General features: G+C 42.2%; 2 protein-coding genes across 23 annotated transcripts in view; one reads left to right on the top strand and one right to left on the bottom strand.

Moving 5' to 3' along the window:
* The window catches only part of LOC119185819 (uncharacterized), a 150,376-nt gene that overhangs the window by 45,354 nt on the left and 86,430 nt on the right, over positions 1–18,592 (bottom strand). For 13 of the 20 annotated variants that reach the window (XR_012887480.1, XM_075879883.1, XM_075879882.1 and 10 more), the window contains one exon: positions 11,732–11,933. Coding sequence is in view for 19 of the 20 variants with exons in the window: in XM_075879883.1 (XP_075735998.1) it covers positions 11,732–11,933 (202 nt within the window). In the remaining variant the exon portion in view is untranslated. The remainder of the gene's footprint in view (positions 1–11,731; positions 11,934–18,592) is intronic. The other 7 variants (XM_075879885.1, XM_075879888.1, XM_075879887.1 and 4 more) reach the window with 1 other exon arrangement.
* On the top strand, positions 14,067–18,437 carry LOC142776359 (uncharacterized). Of its 3 annotated transcripts, none has more exons than XM_075879901.1 (4): positions 14,067–15,262; positions 15,797–16,054; positions 16,513–16,557; positions 17,114–18,437. In XM_075879901.1, exons 2-4 carry the CDS (start codon positions 15,958–15,960, stop codon positions 17,272–17,274), a joined length of 303 nt encoding a protein of 100 aa, XP_075736016.1. In that variant the 5' UTR covers positions 14,067–15,262; positions 15,797–15,957; the 3' UTR covers positions 17,275–18,437. The 3 variants fall into 3 exon arrangements, 2 of the variants coding, with proteins under 2 accessions (XP_075736016.1, XP_075736015.1); XM_075879900.1 differs by having other exon boundaries at positions 17,108–18,437; XR_012887481.1 differs by having other exon boundaries at positions 16,436–18,437.

The raw sequence follows: 18,592 nt of genomic DNA, 5'->3' as shown, positions 1-18,592 counted from the left end.
TAAGTTTCGCGTTTTGTTTTCCTAGTACGCCGTATATAGTATTTACAACCGCCGTCGTCCAATACGTTCACAGCCACAGTATTTAAAAGAACCTATTGGGCGTGAATAGCGTGAATTTATGCATGCAAGGAGTTAGGGTTAGATGAACACCAATGGGCTACGTCAATGGACGGTGACTTCAAACACAACACGATATATGGTGAAACTTATTTCTCGTGTTGTTGTGCTGTATCTCACATCATCCAAAGAAAGAATAAATAATAAATGTGCGCAACAAGCACACTCATAAACCGCAAGTTCTTTATGTCTTCAAGGCTGCCCATTTGCAAATCGATATTGTATGATGAGCTGGATATGTTAAATAGCTTCAAAGATATGAACATTAGGTGTTGTCGTATAACACAGTCTAACTTTCGCAGCCTAGCCACCTCATTTGTGGTCAGCTTTCTCAATTAGTGTAAAGTCGAAGTAGAAGAAATTTATTGGCCTATTATTCCTCCCAAAAGTTCCATGCCTTCATATATAATCGTAGTTTTGTAGTTGTGTCATAAAATATATCTTTCCTTTTAACTGTTTGTGTGTGTGTTGAGACTTTCTGTCTTTTTGTTACTTTCTCATACGTGTCATCGGCTTCGGAAAGTACATCTGTAAACATGAGCACTAATACATCAACTGTGCACTTTTACATGCATGCCTTTAACAATTGTTTGTATTTTTCTAAGTTCAAGCAGTAACAAGGGATCTGGTGCTCCACGGTCACGTACAGTGTGTCACGAACAGAGCACAGAAGACCAACAAGTAGAAAGAGACTGCCAGTGACTGTGTTCTCCTACTCAAAGTTCACGACAGCAGAAAGAGCACATGGTGATGTCTGGAGGAGCTTGAATTGTATACATAGTAACATTTTGTGCAGCTGCAGTTTAACTTCTTAGCAGTGCATTGTTCAGCAGTTCCTTTGCTTGCATTCCAAATTATTTAAATTTTGCATGCAAGATACCAAACTATGACACTAGTTTAAAGGCTGCTGTAGTGTTAGTGGGCAAATGATTTTGAGCTGAAATTTTTAACATGCATATTAATCGAAGTGCTTGTGTGTCTCTGAATTTCACTGCCATAAATCACAGCATGCAAGGTCAGCAATAGTAATTGTATTCGCATTCTTTGTAGTGCAAGTAGTAAAACCATGGATGCGGTAATCTTGTACATAGTCGATAAGATCTTTCACTATAACTTTATCTGTATGGCACCAATGATGTGATGTGTGTATAAGCTATGGGAAGTGCTTCTATGTGGATCACTTTAATTGGAAGTAAGAGGGTAATTACTACTTCTACTATATGTAACGCTAGGTTTTAGTAGTTGTGTAATGTTATCCCACTGCCTGTACGTCCTTCAACAGTCTGTACGTCCTTCTTTATTGTAGTGTTTGCTTCACTGAGTTTCTTCATAATGTAATTGTGTACTATGGAAATGACTTATCATCTAGGCAGCTCTACTCATATTGGAACTGAAAGTATTTATTTTATTTATATGTAGCTATATCATGAATTTAATTAACGTTTTCTAGGTGTCTGTACACCTGTTTAGCCATACAAGCCTACTGACATGCCCTAGTATCAAAGCTGGTGACTTAAAGCTATTTTAGTGGAAGTAACAATGTGCTTATTATCATTAATACTATACTCAGATAAGCTGTTAAAATTCTCTGGAAATTTATTTGGATTTTTCGAACTGTGCGAAGGTAAATGTTCTTCTGTTGTTTTGTTGTAGCCTCTGTTTCGTGCAAGTGAAACATAATTACTTTGTAGTGGCATAGGATTAGTTGTGATTTTACACATACGTGCTAAGCAACATTGCAGGTGAGCTCAGCAGCAAGACACACATGCGGGGCACTAGAGCATCACCTCACATACGTAGTGTACAGTCTTTGCCCACCAGTGAACAAAATTTTTTTCAAGCAGACTAAAAGACAGCTGTATGGAAACTGCGCTGATCTGCGAAGTTTAGAGTCTTTTCGATGGGTTTTTGGAAAACGAACTGGGGTGTACAACTGTCAATAGAAACACTGTTTGCACTGAACAGCTTAGCACTTTAGAATTGTATTATTTATGTATTGTCTAGAGTTTCCTCTCGCTGTGCCAATAAAGCCCAGGTGTTCCAACATGGCTTGTCACTGTGTTGTGGATGAGGTGAGTAATGCAAATTAACAGTAATACGCAGACATGTACCAAAAATTGTGATTCACGGCCCTTTTCCTTAGCATGAGATATTCAGGGGCTCTGTTCTTGTGTTTCTTATAAAAACTGTTTTTCACTGTGCAGCAGCAGAAACTACGCATTAAGCTTTCTCTAGATGGTTCAAGAAATGCTGAGTTCAAACATAACAGTGCGCGGGGACTTCTCTCCTAAGTTACTCTCTGTGAGGCTGATATACTCAAAACAAGTTCGAGAATTGTTGTTTTATAGCCACTCATCTTAATATTTACACTTCAGTGTATGCATGTATACATACATGCATGTATGTATCTGCGTATATATGTAGGTTTGTGTGTCTTTTAAATGAAAAGCAGGTTATCATTTAGAGTAACTTGGAAATTGATTTGGGTAACTTATTTCTAATTCTCTTTCTTCGTAGCCATTATATTTTTTCATTTGTTTTCTACTGCATAAAATAAATGCAACCTTGCACAAAATATATGCATTTGAAGAATTTGTTTCATTTGATAACATAGAGTCATGAGAAATAAATTGGGTAAAATTGAACCAACCAGGAAAGATTAGTTTATAGCATAGCTCCTCTACATAGCATTGGTTGCACACATTGCGTTGGTCGAATATGTCCATTATGACTAATCAATTTCAACCAGAATGAACTAGCTATCACCCGTGACTGTATATGTGTGTAATATATTTATGCATATTGTAATACCTGTTAACTATTACTATTAGAGGCACAAACATAGTCAAGCGCAATACACAGATTTTTTCCATGCACCTAACATCTGTACCGAAACTGTTAATATAAAATTAAACGTCTGCTGAGCCAGAAAAGTGTCATTATTATCTGCCTCTTCAATTTCAGGCTTTTGCTGAGACTAAACGAGAGTCTCTTTCTCTTTTTTGCCATTTTTTTTTCGCCACTCCAAGACTCGTATATGCGTCGCTTGCTTTATATTTGCTCACGCAAACACCACTGAACAAAATAACTGAACCGTGTTTTTTTTTTTTTTGAAAAGCATTAGCATTGAAACACATCCCGGCGAGTCCCCCTCATTTTACGTAGATGCATATCTGAGCGTAAGCGTATGCATGTTCTCGCATTCCGGCTTTCAAAATTCTGCGATGCGTGGAACCTGCGAAATTGCTCTCACGATTTCATTTGATTACTGCTGTTCTATATTTCTGCAGAATTCACCCGCAGGCACAAAAGTCACTCCTTTATCCTGTAATAAGATTAATATAAGAAAAGCAATCATACACCTTGCTACAAAACACCCTTACGGTCACTACTATACCGTGTTTGATAATGCCGTATTAGTTGAGTAGCAGGGCAGCTTCATTAAAATGTAAAATAACTTGTTGCGTTAAACAGGAAAGGACATTCGGGGTGCATCTTCAAACAATACGTGCATCCATTTTCGCGTGGTTTCATTGATATGGTGCACCTGGAGTGTTGTTAACCTGTACTTTGCGAGATGGCGTATGAATTATTGCTTAAGGCCATCCAGCAATTACATTTTTGAGCTACGGTCATTGATGAAACGCAAGCGCTTAGCTTTGCGAATGACACCCAGACATTTATTACAAGGCGGCAGCGCGTAAGCGCCAGAGCAGACGCCCGCGGAACTGGAAGCTGAGATGCAGCAAATCATTGACTATCATCGCAAACTCTCTATACTAGACGATTTTTGTGCTACCTTCTTATCATCGGCCCGCACTTCTTTCTTTTCTTGTCGTTTCATCAGCTTTTCTGCGTCCTCCTCGCCTTCTTAAGTGCCGAGTAAGTTAAATTTGTAGCATTGCTATCGTAATCCCTCGAGATTCTTGGCTAAGAAAAATGCGTAGCCAAAAAAAAGCTTTGTGAATATGGCCCCAGTTTTTTTTTACAAATACATGTTTTGTTTTAACTTCGTTTTGCAAGCTTAGTTTCTCCACTTTCGGGTCAAAAGAGTCAATGTACTATTTAAACAAAAAGCACAGAGTAGCTCTAAGGACTGAAGAGAGGGAATTATCTAGAGTCCCCTGGAAATAGTCATCAGACTACCAGCCATTGCATTTCACGTGAGGGGTTCAAAAGAGCCAAATGCACAAAATAACTATGATTTTCAAGCTCTCCTGATATAATAAATGACTTTAAAGGCCCCCTTAACCACCTAGGGGTCAAAATTCAGTTGTGGGGAAATCGTGCACGAGTGTACGACGAACACGCAGTCGTCAAACTTTTTTCAAAACAGTGCCGTGTTAGCGCAGTTACACGCTTTTGGTTATCGAAACCACTACAGTCGCTCTTTCCCTCTCTGCTGTGCTACGCTCCCTGCCAGTACTGAAGTATTTAAATTCGGCCTTCTCGGGCACGTGCCCGCACTGTGCTGAGGAGTCTTGTGACACATATCATATGGTGCGGGCATGCCCTTCAAATTCCACCTAACCAACCCACGCGAGAGGACTGGGAAGTTATCCTGCTCAGCATTTCCGACCTCCAAGCCACCTAGGCATTGGTGGCAAGATCCCGAGCCGCCGCGGCAGCTGCAGGGCCTAGGGATCCCTCCTTGTGTTTGTGAAAGGCAGGCCCCGCAGACTCACATTTCCCGTACCTTGCACTGTAAATATATCAATGGTTTTTCCCATTATGGTATCCTTTCCCAAAGCCGCTTTGCCCTTTCGCTGAGTGCCACTCCCATGCCCCTCTTATTCTCGCGTGCCAGACATCGTCACCGACGCGCTCCTATAAACACCGTTTACTTCAGGTTTCCGCGACTCATCTGTCGACTCTGCCCGTTGTGTTGTGGCTGCGTGCTTGTTGACGAATCACGGCTGCCGCGCCTATAAGAATCGCACCAGTATAGACCGCGCGTTGCGCGCATGCCCCTTCAAAGGATCGCCAACACGATGGACCCGTACGGGGACACGCCGTGCCAGAGCACCCCCGCACCTGATTCGTGAGTGACGCACATGCACGTGGGCAACATGACGAACAACAAACAGCGTGGACAGCAGCTTGCAGACTGACCGGAAACCACAGACTTTTGCTCAACCAATCACAGCCTATTTATACCAGCGCGTCAAATATATTGGACGGCTCATCACGCTGTAGCCTGAAAGGCCCGGAAAGGAGGTTTTTTTTTGGAATTTGTGATGCTCCAGCGGCTCGCAGCACTGCAATGTGTAGAATCGTTGATCACGACGGCATTGTGCAAAGGATGTGCGTGTTTATTTGCAACGTCTGAAAAAATATCGAAGGTGCTTTACAAGCACTTTAAAAGGCATAACGTTGCCAGAGAGCTGAGCTTTCATTTCAGTTTAAAATACATTTTTTGCTTAAAAGCTTCTTTTGCCAACTTCTTGAGCTTGGAGATCACGCTTTTGATACTTTTTATGGCGAGGTCCACATGAAATTTTTCTGGCATATCACTTAACATCTGAATACTACAATTATTTTCCTAATGTTTTTATCTGTCTCCTATTATTATTATGAACTTAGAGTAAGCATGCATTTTGAGATGAGCATTGCAAGACTGCTCACACTACAATTTTTGTGTTCATTATTAATGTCCTATAAACATGTTTTGTTTTTGTTCGTTATTTACATTTCACAGTAAATATGGAGCAATATGAGCTATTATTGGCTCGTAACCATAAAGCTTTAGTGGCACAAAAATTGTGCTCAAAAAGAGCCGCATTTTGAAGATTGTCGTAGTACGAAACAATAACTGTGCAACTCACTATAAAACTGATTGAATATCTGAAAGAAGCATATCTGCAATATCTGAAATAAAACATATGTAAACGACAATTTCACTGCCCTAGGCTAGGGAGCAAATAAATTGGCGACATCCCACCTTAAAGGGGAACTCCAGTGCATTTTCGACCATACTGGGATAATGTAGCTTTCAAATATTATTGACAGGCCTGTAAAAGCTAGGGTGGTGTAATTTGACCAGGAACTCGTTCAAAATTCTAATTAAGCAATAAACGGCGAGTCAAAACGGAAACCGAAACCGGGAGCCGCTCCGTCGTCTCTGGTGGGTATCGGATGACATCGCGAAAGTTCGTTGGCGGTGACGTTACGGGATCCGCTACACCCCGCCACTGCTGGCCAGGCTGTAAACATAGCACAAACAACAAGATGGCGAGATCATCCGACGTGGAATGAAGCTGTGACAGCGCGTCTGCATTTGATTTCCTCGTTGCTCAATTTTGTAGAACCCAACGTCAACAACGACTAACACGATGTATGTAACACGACTAACACCTGACAAAACTCAACTGTTTTCGCGTTCTTGTCGCCTTGCAAAGGAAAGCGCACGCTGCATCCGTCTGCTGGGAAAAATGGGGTCTTTTTTTAGAGTAGCCCCTAATTGATTGATAAGTGGTGTTTAACATCCCGAAACCACCAAATGAATATGAGAAATGCCGTAGTGGTGGGCTCCGTAAATTCCGACCACCTGGGGTTCTTTAACATGCACTCAAATTTGAGCACACGGGCCTAAAATGCAGCCGCCGAAGCCGGGATTTAATCCCATGACCTGCGGGTCAGCAGCCTAGTATCTCAGCCACTAGACCCCCGCGGCGGGACAAGACTGGTCCTTAAGTCACATCATACGTAGGGTGGCCCACGTTTACTAGTGTGATTTCAAAATAAGCTACCATTTAAACTTGTTTTTTTAAACATCTGAATGACTTACAGCTGTAAAAGTTGCCACATTTCACCACGGTACCAACGCTAACACATATTCAAAGTTTTATTGAAATCGGTGAATATCGAAAAGACGCCGGAGTTCTCCTTTGACTTGCGGCAGTTTGGCTGCAGATGAAACTCAAGTTCTCGTGAAAACACTGGCACGAAAACTTGTGCAAACACCACAGAGAACTGAACTATGAGCGCAAGCAACACCACACGGCACACACAAGCCAAGGCACAAGACACTCACATTGTACACATACAAAGTGGACTGATTAGCTGTTCAGGTGGCTTGAAGTAGGTAGGAAACTGTGTATAGATCTGAAGTCAGTGCGTTATCGCAGTTCCTTGCTTTGCTTACTTCATGTAAAAGCGCCAAGTCCACCGGCAATGAACGAGAAAACTGTGAACAATTTAAAATTGCGCATGTCCTGCCTACTTATCAGCGTCGCGGTGCCTTTCTCGTTTTGTCCAGCATAGCTTGAAGAAAATGTGCAGGCTTAGTTGGCAATAAATGTTTGCGTACGAGTAGCAGTGCTCATTTCACAACTGACCTCCACGACACACGAGAATAACGAACGCACGTCGTATTCCTCACCAAAACAATAGGTAACAGGTACAGACAGGTGGTTGAACTAGTATGATAACATAATCAACAAAAGGAGTAGTTTGCATCATTTATTGAGACAAATAAAATGCAAGCACTGAATAATACCAGTGATATACATACATCTTCAACAATACACCTTAGACCACTTGTTACACGCAGACATGACGCTCACCCTTAAGATGAAATTCTAATGTGCCTCAAAACTGATTAAATTATGAGGTACGCCATACAGGGGGACAACGAGTACATTTCGACTACCTGTGGTTTTTCACTGTGCACCTAAAACTACGTGCCGCAGCATACTTTTTTTCATTCGTACCCATTGAAGTAGGTGCCTTGCCCCGCCGTGGTGGTCTAGTGGTTAAGGCACTCGGCTGCTGACCCGCAGGTCGCGAGATCGAATGCCGGCTGCGACGGCTGCATTTCCGATGGAGGCGGAAATGCTGTACGCCCGTGTGTTCAGATTCGGGTGCACGTTAAAGAACCCCAGGGGGTCGAAATTTCCGGAACACTCCACTATGGCGTTTCTCATATTCATATAATGGTTTTGGGATGTTAAACCTTACAAACCAATCGAAGTAGTCATCATGGCCAGCATTCAAACTTTTTTCTTTGTGCATAGTGAGGCGATCCAATTGTAGCTGTTACATCAAAGTAATTGTGGCTGTTCCAGTCACGCTGACGTTGCTGCACTGCTGAAATGTTGACTGAATGGCGGGATGATGTGTTCGAAAGCGGTTTTTGTTTGACAACAGCCGAAAATATATACGCGTCTCGAACGCTGTGCGCGTTATTGTAGCTATTCGGATCAACGTTGCTATCACGCACTCCGATATGTCTTCATGCCATGGCCGCCATAGAAAGCGCTTTGAACGAACTTATGTCCCCAAGAAGCTTTGGCTATCCTGCATAGCACCCCGAAAGCAACCGTCCTAACCGCGCGGCAATTTAGATATGCTAGCAAAACAATGGGAACAATATTATTGCCTTGCTATTAGCTAGAGAACTGGAAAATGAAAGAGAAACAAAGAGCAAAAAAGAAATTCAGTGAACGAAAGAGATTCAGTTATGCAGAAAGGAAAAGAAAAAACAGGATACTATAGCAAGGAGATCGCAGACAGAAAAGACAGCGATGATGAGAAACCAAGCATTGGATTGGACAGAGTAAAACAAGCAAATACCGCGTCCAATACAAAGCAGAAAAGGAGTGGGAAAAGAAAAAGAAGAATGGTGATGTGATGTTGACACCGAAGGAATGAAAGCAGGGAATGCCACCAGCACCGCAGTTACCGAAGCCTGCGCACCAGTTGCGCGTAGCTCCCCCCATTTTCTTTGGACTTCCTTTCGAATGATATAGACGCACACGTAGACACTGAAGCACTAACACATATTAAGTGTAGGTGAACACCAGCTCCACAAGAGTGATCTCTTTTGAAAATATACTAGGTCACGGTATAAATCCCTTCTTTATCAGACACAAATTTTTACTACCACGCATTTTACCGTTCGCCTAAAAGAAGCGCCGTGAAACAATGAAAACGTGAAGACTACACTTCTTTCACTGCACCACGCGCACGTGTTGTGGCGCTGAAGTTGGTAGCAACTTTGAAAGTAGGTTGGAACAAAATTTCGAAGAGTAAGCAAAAAACACGAAAGACGGACGATGAAAACAGAAGGCCTTCTGATATTTGTTCAGGAAGAGGGTTCACTCACACTTCAGAAGAAAAAAAACTGGGGAAGAACTGGTGGAACGCCACCACATTCCCGCTCTGATATGGGCGTCGCCTTCAGTAGCGGCTGCTGGTATGTCCCTCGTGCACAACCTGGTGGCTTAAACTCCTCAGGACCATTTATTAATGTTCTTGACTGACAGACTGACTCGTCACCAAAGAGACGGCTGGCCGTGTAAGCGATATGAAAACAAAGAGCATTCATTTAAACGTCAGGGGTGCGGAAAAGATGTATTAAATAGCACTTATGTAAAGGAAACGGGTTCTTTGTAACCACAGAAAGGGTAAAGACGAAAAAAGCGATGGAACACTTTACGATAATTTGAAAGTATGTGTTTTGCTGTTTGGAACGAATGCCGGTTGCTTTAGAGAACACCCATAAAGTGCTATTAGGTCACTTGCCTACATCAAGCCTCGACTTTTAAGGACAGCATAGGAAAGGTAAAAAGGTCAGTAATAGAAATAAGTAAACGATGACAAGAGGATGGGACGTTCAAAAATGGGCAGCTAGAAGAAAAGTAGCAGGTAAACTAACACTATTCGGCACTAAGGCTATGAAAGCGCGGCTGTGAACTTAAGAGGTTCTTTTAAAAAATGACAATTTCAACGCGGCTGTGAACTTACGAGGTTCTTTTAAAAAATGACAATTTCAATTCATTTGTACAAAACTATTCCGTATCGTAATGATAATGATTGTATTAATACAATATTAGTATTAAAATTTTTATGTTCGTCATGTGCAGGTCACCGCCACGTCGCAAACGGGACGCTCTTTTTTCCACCCACCAAATGTCATCGAAAAATCCACGTGGTCTCTTCCGCACTAGCCTAAGGCCACTCGAATGCGAAAACCACATTGTTTGCGTCTTCTCTATGGACTAAATTCATCGCCTGGCCGTCCAATGATCGACTTATTCAAAGAAAAATTTACACCTATAGCGCATTTAAGAATGTCATCCTCAAGGATGTCGCATCCATCTTTCCCGCTTTTCGGTGATCGACGACGACTGAAACGGGAGAAATACCCAACGCCAGACTAGAAAAATCCATTACCTCTTCCTACATAAGGCTGCCCGAAAAATCTCGGAAACTAACCCACAAGTGTGGTTATTGCCCTACGACTGGCAAGGCTACCTGAGTGTATGTCGACAAAACCCCCTCACTAGGGGAAACTCTTATGGAAGAGGAAGAGCTTCTGTTATGGGGTGTTGCGGACATGAATAAGGAGGGGGAATCACAACGCTGAGTTTTGAGACACAAACCATGGGCAAAATAGAAAAACCAGATAGGCATAACATAAAGCATCGCCCACATATTAAACGGCCCTGGGGTCCTCTTCTAACTGGCGTGTTATTCTGCATATAAACGTAGATTTTGCGTTAAAAGAACTCGAAGCTACTACCACAATTTGTTTAGGTGCTTCAGCTAAATGACTGCATATGACATAGGCAGAAACGTAATAGCAGAGCAGAATGTGCTGTTTTGAAATGTCATGGCTATAATACACCGGCATTCCCGAATGTAAGCAGTGAAACTAGCGATTTCCGAACCGCAGCGTCGGGCACAAGCGACGGCAGCAGAGCAAGCGCGCAACGAACGTATACGGTCGCCAGTAAATATACTCTGTGACCACTGCATCGTCATCAGAGAGATTTCTGCTGTTGGACCTGTCAAAGGCAAAAGCCTTAAGTGTTTATTCCTGTACAAGGGGCAACCGTCAATTATTTTTCAACAAACCCGTCATAGTGTAACCACAGTAACATCACTTGCAAAAGAAACCAATATTAACCTACAAACCTGCTCATAAAGACAAATGTATAGTATGGCGCCGCTGTTTGCTATTCATATAATAATGGCGAAATGAAGCGGATTTATTTAGTGAAAAAAAAGCAGTTCGTATACCACCACACTGATTGTAATTTATCTCTGTTTCCCAATGAACGAGCTTTCATCTAACTTCACTGTCTCTACGACGTGACATTGAATCTCTAAAAAAATTTTCACTATCTCCCTAATTCGCTGGTATCTTCCTCGAAAACAACTAAGACTTGCCATACTAGCATCTATGGCAAATATAAATGCTTAACCTATCTGGGTTTCAATCACTAATTGAATTTTAAATACAGCTTCTTTCCACAAAACAAAGATGCGTGGAGCAGTATAGCCAGTCATGATCGCTTAATACTCAGAGAAAATTATTCTCTCTAATGTTGAGGGTTCTGTATGGTTTTATGATGGTTGCTACTTCACCTGTCTTTGAATAACAGCCAAATTTACCCAGTACATTTTGTTTCTTTTGCACCCATTTCTGCAATATTCTTGCAACTGGATTACAGTATGCGAAAATAAACTAATAAAAATCTGCATACCGATGCGTTTGGATCACGAAATGACAGATAAGTTATCGCATGATGCCAAAAAAATATATAGCATTATTGAAGGAGGCCCTTGCTGACCTTACAAGATCTTTTGGGAGAAAGAGTTGTCTTACCACGCACGGAGCCTCTAAGTGCAGATGCTTCGCGTTGACTGCCTTGGCCAAGAGACAAAGCAGCGCCCAGAAGAAATAGATGCATGGTTCAAAGGCGAAGTCTCCAAGGCGGTTGACAGAATCCCTGGGTCCAACCCCAACGACCTCGAGATGCGCGTCCATGCCGTCTTCCTGTTGACATGCCCTCGGTTGCCTCGCCCTGCTTTGACAACATACAATGGCTATTACGAACATGCTTTTCAAGCGCACATTACGTAAAGCATTCCCTCATTTACACTCAAGGGGTTACTGTTTGATTGAAAACAAAAACATCCTTCTATTTCTAAGAAAGCAGTCAATCTCTCTGTATATTCTACAAGGAAAAAATCTCGATTCCTCGCTCTGCTGTGGTGCTGTTAATGGGATGAATTCTTCAAATCCTAAATACCAGAACTAGTATAGTATGCGATCATGAGGCTCACTGTAATAAAGGACGCTCCGGAATAGCTTTGGCCGTAAACTTTCTTGATAATTCACTATAAGGAAATGTGGCGCTAGTGTCTATGGGAAGTATACAACGCATAGCACTTCCGGCCACCTTGCTTCGGGCAGCATGCAAATGACGGGCAATGCATGGATTTGCTTAAACTTCGCTGCTTCCACTCCTCGTGATATTTCAACCTTTAGGGCTGGTTATTATTACGGTACAAATAGAACATTATATTTATAGGACCTGCACAGAGACAATAACGATACGATTACTCAGAAACCCGGAATAATGTTGTAGTCGCAGTGCTGCATTTGCTAGTTACATTTACATTTTGCAGCGATTTCTGTAGTCGAAGTTTGAAATGCGAATACCTTTTTTACGAACACTACGCCTATATCTGAGATTGGTTGGAGTTTAATAATGTTTTACGTGTGTATATAGGTGAATTTGTATTACCCCTAGCAAGTATTTGCTCATTTGGGCCCGGATTCACAAAGCTCACTTACGAAAACATTTTTGCGCAAGATAAATTTTGTTGCGTAAGTCGATTCACGAAACGAAAAAACGTCGTAAGAGGCCATAGTTGTCACATCAGCCGCTGCAAATAAAGCGCGCTGTGACTGCCCGGGAACATGTCAGCGATGGTGATGCAGTTGCTATATTTGCTTACGTCACCGAAAAGTGCTCGTAAGTGGATTCACGAAGCGAAATTGTGCGTAAAAACAGCATGGCTGAGAGAAAATCCCAAGAGTGGTCTGGACCACTCTTAGGAACAATGTGGCTACTTCGAACCGGCTGCCGCAGCGGTATACTTTGGTGCCCTGGCTGGTTTTGAGTTAATTCACGCCCATTAAGGGCTGCCTGATGACCCCAGGTGCGATTTTTTTTCTTTCGGCGCTTTGAGCTTCGCGTGTTGTTTCCCTTGTACGCAGTGGATGGTGTTGACAACCACCACCGTCCAATAAGTTTGAAGTCGCAGTAATTGAAGAATTCTATTGGGCGTCAATGGCATAAAACTAAGCATGTAAAGATTTGTGGTTGGATGAAAACCAATGTGATACGTGAATGGTCGGTGCATTCGAACGCGACATGACATAGGATCAACCTTATTTGTTATGTTGTTGTGTTGCGCCCCATCTCATCCAATTAAAAGTGCGACTCGAGATCCTTGCCTCATTGGTGAAAATTACCACCAAAGAGGTTAATGGGAGCACATTCTTTGCACGCTATTGGAAATAAAAATGAGAGGAAGTTTTCAGTGAGTGGTTCATAAAGTTTGTGCTCTAGTGTACTTTCATTGGCTCTAACTGTCCAATGGTTGCGATCTCTGAAATACAGCTGTCGATACACTTTGGGACAATCTGAAACAAAGCGTACTTTGTAAACCAAAGCCTATTAGGGGTGCGCGTGATTACGCATGGAACTACAAACAAATCATGCATCTTCACCCTCACTGCTCAGACACCGATATGGACCATGATAATATGGCAAGCAATCGGAATAAAATGACCCTAGTAACTTTGTATGACACCGAAATTATGCAAACCCTCACGATTCTGGAGCAAACCTTGGCTGAATTCATCCCTGCGTCAATTACCAGCCATTTAACTTGGCGCACGAACATCATTCAAAGGTAGAGCGAGCCACTGACATGTATTTTGTGCGACGCAGCGGCCACTTGACCTGAGAATAATAGAGTTGCGAAGGCGAATCCCCTGTCGCATGCTCTGATCGAAGCAGACGACAAACGCGAGCAGACGACGGCTTGGCCGACAGGCACAGCTTGTGATTGGTTGTGAAGCAATACCCTCTACATCAGCTCACTCCGTGACGTTGCCAAAACACGTCTTTCATTTGGCACGCCTGTCCTGTTCGTCATATCACCCCCCTCGCACATAAGAGAAATTTTTTTCACGCCGTGAAAATAGTGCAAGTACTTTCTAAGAGCTCTCTTACGTGCGGTGCAGTTGTCGAAAACAACATGGCGTCGTAAACAGCATATCGGTCGGTGCGACTTTCAGCAAATGCTTCTCGCACGAGTTACTTCAGCGTTTGACCGGATGTGTTGTGATTACAGAAGCTCTTTCAGTGCGTGTGAGCAGTGCGGAAAGCTGTGGCAGTGCAATGGTGTACGGTGAAGCGCAGTGAAGCCTGTGCGTCGGTGTGGTTATCAAGCGGGGATCGGCGTCGATGTATCGACGGCAACTAGCACTCGAGAAGCCTGCAATGTGTGTTTGTGTGCCAGTAACAGTTCGTTCGCTTGACTTTCCAGTCTCTCAGTTTGGTGCTGTGCGACATTTCGGATTGACAGCGTTTTGACACGTTACTTGAGTGACCCCAAGTACGTACGGAAACGTATGAACTACGCGCTCGGTTCTTGCTTCGCCACTAGTTAGCCCGTACGCTTCTATTTACTTGAGAGCAATGTACTGTTCGGGAGTGAAACGATGTTCGTTGTGAACAGTGGTGCTGTGTTGACGTTCCAAGACTTGTGAACAAGCTGTGCTCGTGTGACCGAAACTTGAAAGACAGCGTTGATAACTGTTTTGCCCTGCGAAGTCGTGGTGGGGCAGCTTGGCGCTTTTGTTTGTTAAGTCGTCACTTCTCCTTTTTGTGATAACCATAGTCCTAGCGCTGTGATGTGATCAACCAAAACTGCGAGATGCTACATTCTGTTGTGGATCGTGTTACTTTGGAAGCGCGCCTAGACTGTTCTTCGGTAACAATTTAAGAGTTCTATGTGGCAGCGAGAGCCCGTGAACGTCAAGCTTCCCTCCAGCCCCCCAAAAAAGCAAAGATTTCACCGGTGCCTTGCTTTGGATGAAGTTGTAGGCTAATATCGCCTAACTACAGGTTTCCGAGTTCGTCTGGCCATTGTTTTGCACGGCACTAGAGCCTTGACAACAGCCGGTCATGGCCAGTTCTTACACTTTATCAATGGACGTGCACGCCTGGCCAGCCCTTCATTGAGGTCATTGGCAGCTTCCAGTCTGCAGATGCCCCTTGCCTGTTCGCCGTACTTGGTTCCTTATGACACCGACGGCCACTAAATGCTGCCATCGGTGAGTTCACCTTGCAGAACTAAATTTCACCGGTACTATAATTCACGCAGTTCTATAACGTGTGCAAGTTTTTAAGCCCATCAGATGTAATGTTTCTCTATGGTAAGTTGAAGCATGAAAAACTTACTACTACTGTTACATACGTACATATATTATGGAGCAAATACATAAAAAAGTTTTTTGTGATTTGATACAAGTGAGCTCTTGTTTGATTATGAGGTTGGGCCTGTCGATTGACCACGTTTGATAGTTGGAAAGTTAATGTGAATTTATTTTTCAGGAGCCAGGTTGCACTTAAAAATTTATGTTATTTTGGAAAATTAGTTCTATACACGATTACCACTGTGCTAGTACTATACTTCAGTAGGACATATACATTGCGGTACGTAAATTTTACATGAGGCTTCAGTTTATTTCAAAGTGAATATAGCTGATTTTGGTCACTTTAACGAAGTGATAGCTTCCTCAAATAAGTATTAGAAGTGAGTGCTTTTAATGATTGTTTTTAAATATCTCGTTTTTGGCTCTTCACAGATCGCAGAGATTGGTTTGTTAAGGTCCTGTGATGCATCGGTTGCACATTCTGGCACATCAATCCTCATCATTACTTGGACCACCTGTACAAAAATAGGAAGGACACGTTCTCCCTAACTGTGCAAGCCTATGTCACTGCTGGGACTGTTATCATTCAGCGGATGTGGCGTGGAAGCATGCATGGCAGCCTCATCTGGAAGGACTGCAATCTGCTTGGGAGCTTCGAGGGCACAAAACTGCCTAACGGCTGGCTGCAAGGTTAGTTTTTCTTTAATACATACGATTACGTGAACACCACTTACTGTGCACAAATTGAAAACCCAAGCATGGTTGCTTTCAGTGGATACTTGTAATAGCAAGTGGGTGAAAATTGCCTGACTGTTCACAACTTGCAAGGAGAAAGACCTATTGAAGAAGCCTCAGATGACATAAGGCTAGTAACTGCATCTTTTACCTAATGTAGCTTTTTCTCTCTCAGTGCTGTTGCTTGTGTTTCAGCCGAACATGTTCACCACGATTGCATAGTGATATATATTTTTCTACAAATTGTACCTGACCTAAGTATGCATTGTTGATCTCTAAAGGTGACGTTCAGTGTGTTTCAAAGTTATGGCTTCTCATTTCTATGTCTGTGGCTAGCCTATTTCAGCAGCAGAGCGATGCAGCTAGCATACATGCAATCCAGTCATGGAGCGCTCCTTTGGTGTTCTGTGCAGGACGCAGCATATCCATCCGGCAAGACACTGGTATCAACAATGATTGTGAGTGTTGGTGGCACCTGTAGGAGCCCGTTGTGTTTGTTGCGTATGATTATTTCCCCTGATGAAGTGAATTTTTGAAAGGTTTTCTTCAGTTAGAATAATAGATGTCAGCAACAAGCACACTCATAATCCACAAGTTCTTTGTGTCTTCTAGACTGCCCATTTGCTACTATATTTGGTATGGTGAGCTGGCTATGTTACACAGCCTTAAAGTTATGAACATTGGCTGTTGTGTTATAATGCAGTCTAACTTGTGTTTCTTAGTGAACTTATTTGTGGTCTACTTCTCGCACCTATTGTAAAGTCGAAATAGAAGAAACTCTGTTGGCTTTTTATGCCTGTCAGAAGTTTCATGCCTTCATCTATAACATTGTAGTTTTGCTCTTGTATCATATTAAATATATTTTCAGTCTTCACTGTTTGTGTGTGTGTGTGTTGAGGCTTGTCATTGGCTTCTGAAAATACAATATCTGTAAATATGAGCACATAACTGACAACTATACACTCTTGCATGTAGCATGGTTGTAACAATGATCTGTATTTTTCTAAGTTCCAGCAGTAACAAGGGGTTCGGTGCTCCACGGTCATGTACAGTGTATCAAGAACAGAGCACAGAAGACCAACAAGTATAAAGGGACTGCCAGTGACTGTTCTCCTGCTCAAAGTTTACAACAGGAGAAAGAGCACATTGTGATGTCAGGAGCAGCTGCTGCTTAACTTCTGCAGCAGCTGCTGCTTAACTAATGAGCATCACCTCACATAGTGTACAGTCTTTGCCCACCAGTAAACTCAATATTTTTCAAGCAGACTAATGGACAGCTGCATGGGAACTGTGTGGATGCCCAAACTTTGAAGTCTTCTTGAGGAGTGTTTTTTATCATTTTTGTCCAAGTGAAGTAGCTACCCAAAGCCACAACTGGTGGGAATGTGGTGGTTTCCTCTCTCCGAAAGCACTCCTACCAGCTGCCTCAATGTTATTATGGGGTGAATTCACGAACTGGAAAAATAATTGGTCTTTGTTTTCCTGGCCGAAAGAGTCACTTCCACCGTTGAGCCACCACGACGCGCCAGAATAGAAACTTTTAGCTAAATAAAGTTGATTCTACTTTTGAGAAATGTTTTGGGGAAACGAAATGGCACTTATAGCTGTCAATATAAACACTGTTTGCACCAAGGAGCTTAGTAGCTTATAATTGTATTATTCATGTATTGTCTAGAATTTACTCACGCAGTGCCAACTTTCAGCCCAAGTGTCCTAACATGCTTTGTTAGTGGGTTGTGAATGAGCCAAGCTATGTAAATAAACAGAGTGATATTGCAGACATGCACAAAATATTGATGCACAGCCCTTTTCTTTAGCAAGATATTGTCAAGGGCTTTATTCTTTTGTTTTTAAAAAAAAACTGCTTGCCACTGGGCAGCAGCGGAAAACTATGCATTAAGCTTTTGCGAGATGGTTCGAGAAACACCGTGTTCAGACATAACAGTGCCGGTGAATTTCTCTCGTAAGTTACTTTCTGTAGTATATTCAAAATGAGTGTATTAGAATCGTTGTTTTATAGCCATTCATTTTAATATTTACACCTGAGTGTGTGTATGTATGTATGTATGGGTGTACATATGTATATGTGTGTGTGCGTATATGTATGTATGTATGTATGTATGTATGTATGTATGTATGTATGCATGTATGTATGCATGTATGTATGTATGTATGTATGTATGTATGTATGTATCTTTTAAATGAGAATCCGTTTATCATTGGTGAGTAAGTTTGGTAATGATTTGGCTGAATTTGTTTCTAGTTATTTCTCTTTTGAGCCATTATACATTTCAATTTGTTTTGTACTGCATAAAAATAAATGTAACCTTACACAGAATATGTGTGTTCGAAGAAGTTTCATTTACCAACCTACAGTCATGGGCAAGAAATTGGGTAAAATGGAACGAACCTGCGAAGATTAGTTTCGAGCATAGCTACTCTACATGGCATATCCCGTACACATTGCGTTGGTTGAATATGTCGATTTCAACC

Source organism: Rhipicephalus microplus, chromosome X, assembly GCF_043290135.1.
Source record: "Rhipicephalus microplus isolate Deutch F79 chromosome X, USDA_Rmic, whole genome shotgun sequence".
Classification (NCBI taxonomy): Eukaryota; Metazoa; Arthropoda; class Arachnida; order Ixodida; family Ixodidae; genus Rhipicephalus; species Rhipicephalus microplus.
The sequence above is the reverse complement of the archived record's forward strand: the minus strand, read 5'-3'. Positions and strand labels throughout refer to the sequence as shown.

What these genes read in the sequence shown, in the direction of transcription:
- LOC142776359 (XM_075879900.1), top strand. Translation starts at nt 15,958, where the DNA reads ATGTGGCGTGGAAGCATGCATGGCAGCCTCATCTGGAAGGACTGCAAT. An exon ending in GCCTAACGGCTGGCTGCAAG is followed by an intron (nt 16,055 to 16,512) that starts GTTAGTTTTTCT and finishes TGTTCTGTGCAG; the next exon opens with GACGCAGCATATCCATCCGG. An exon ending in CACTGGTATCAACAATGATT is followed by an intron (nt 16,558 to 17,107) that starts GTGAGTGTTGGT and finishes TATTTTTCTAAG; the next exon opens with TTCCAGCAGTAACAAGGGGT.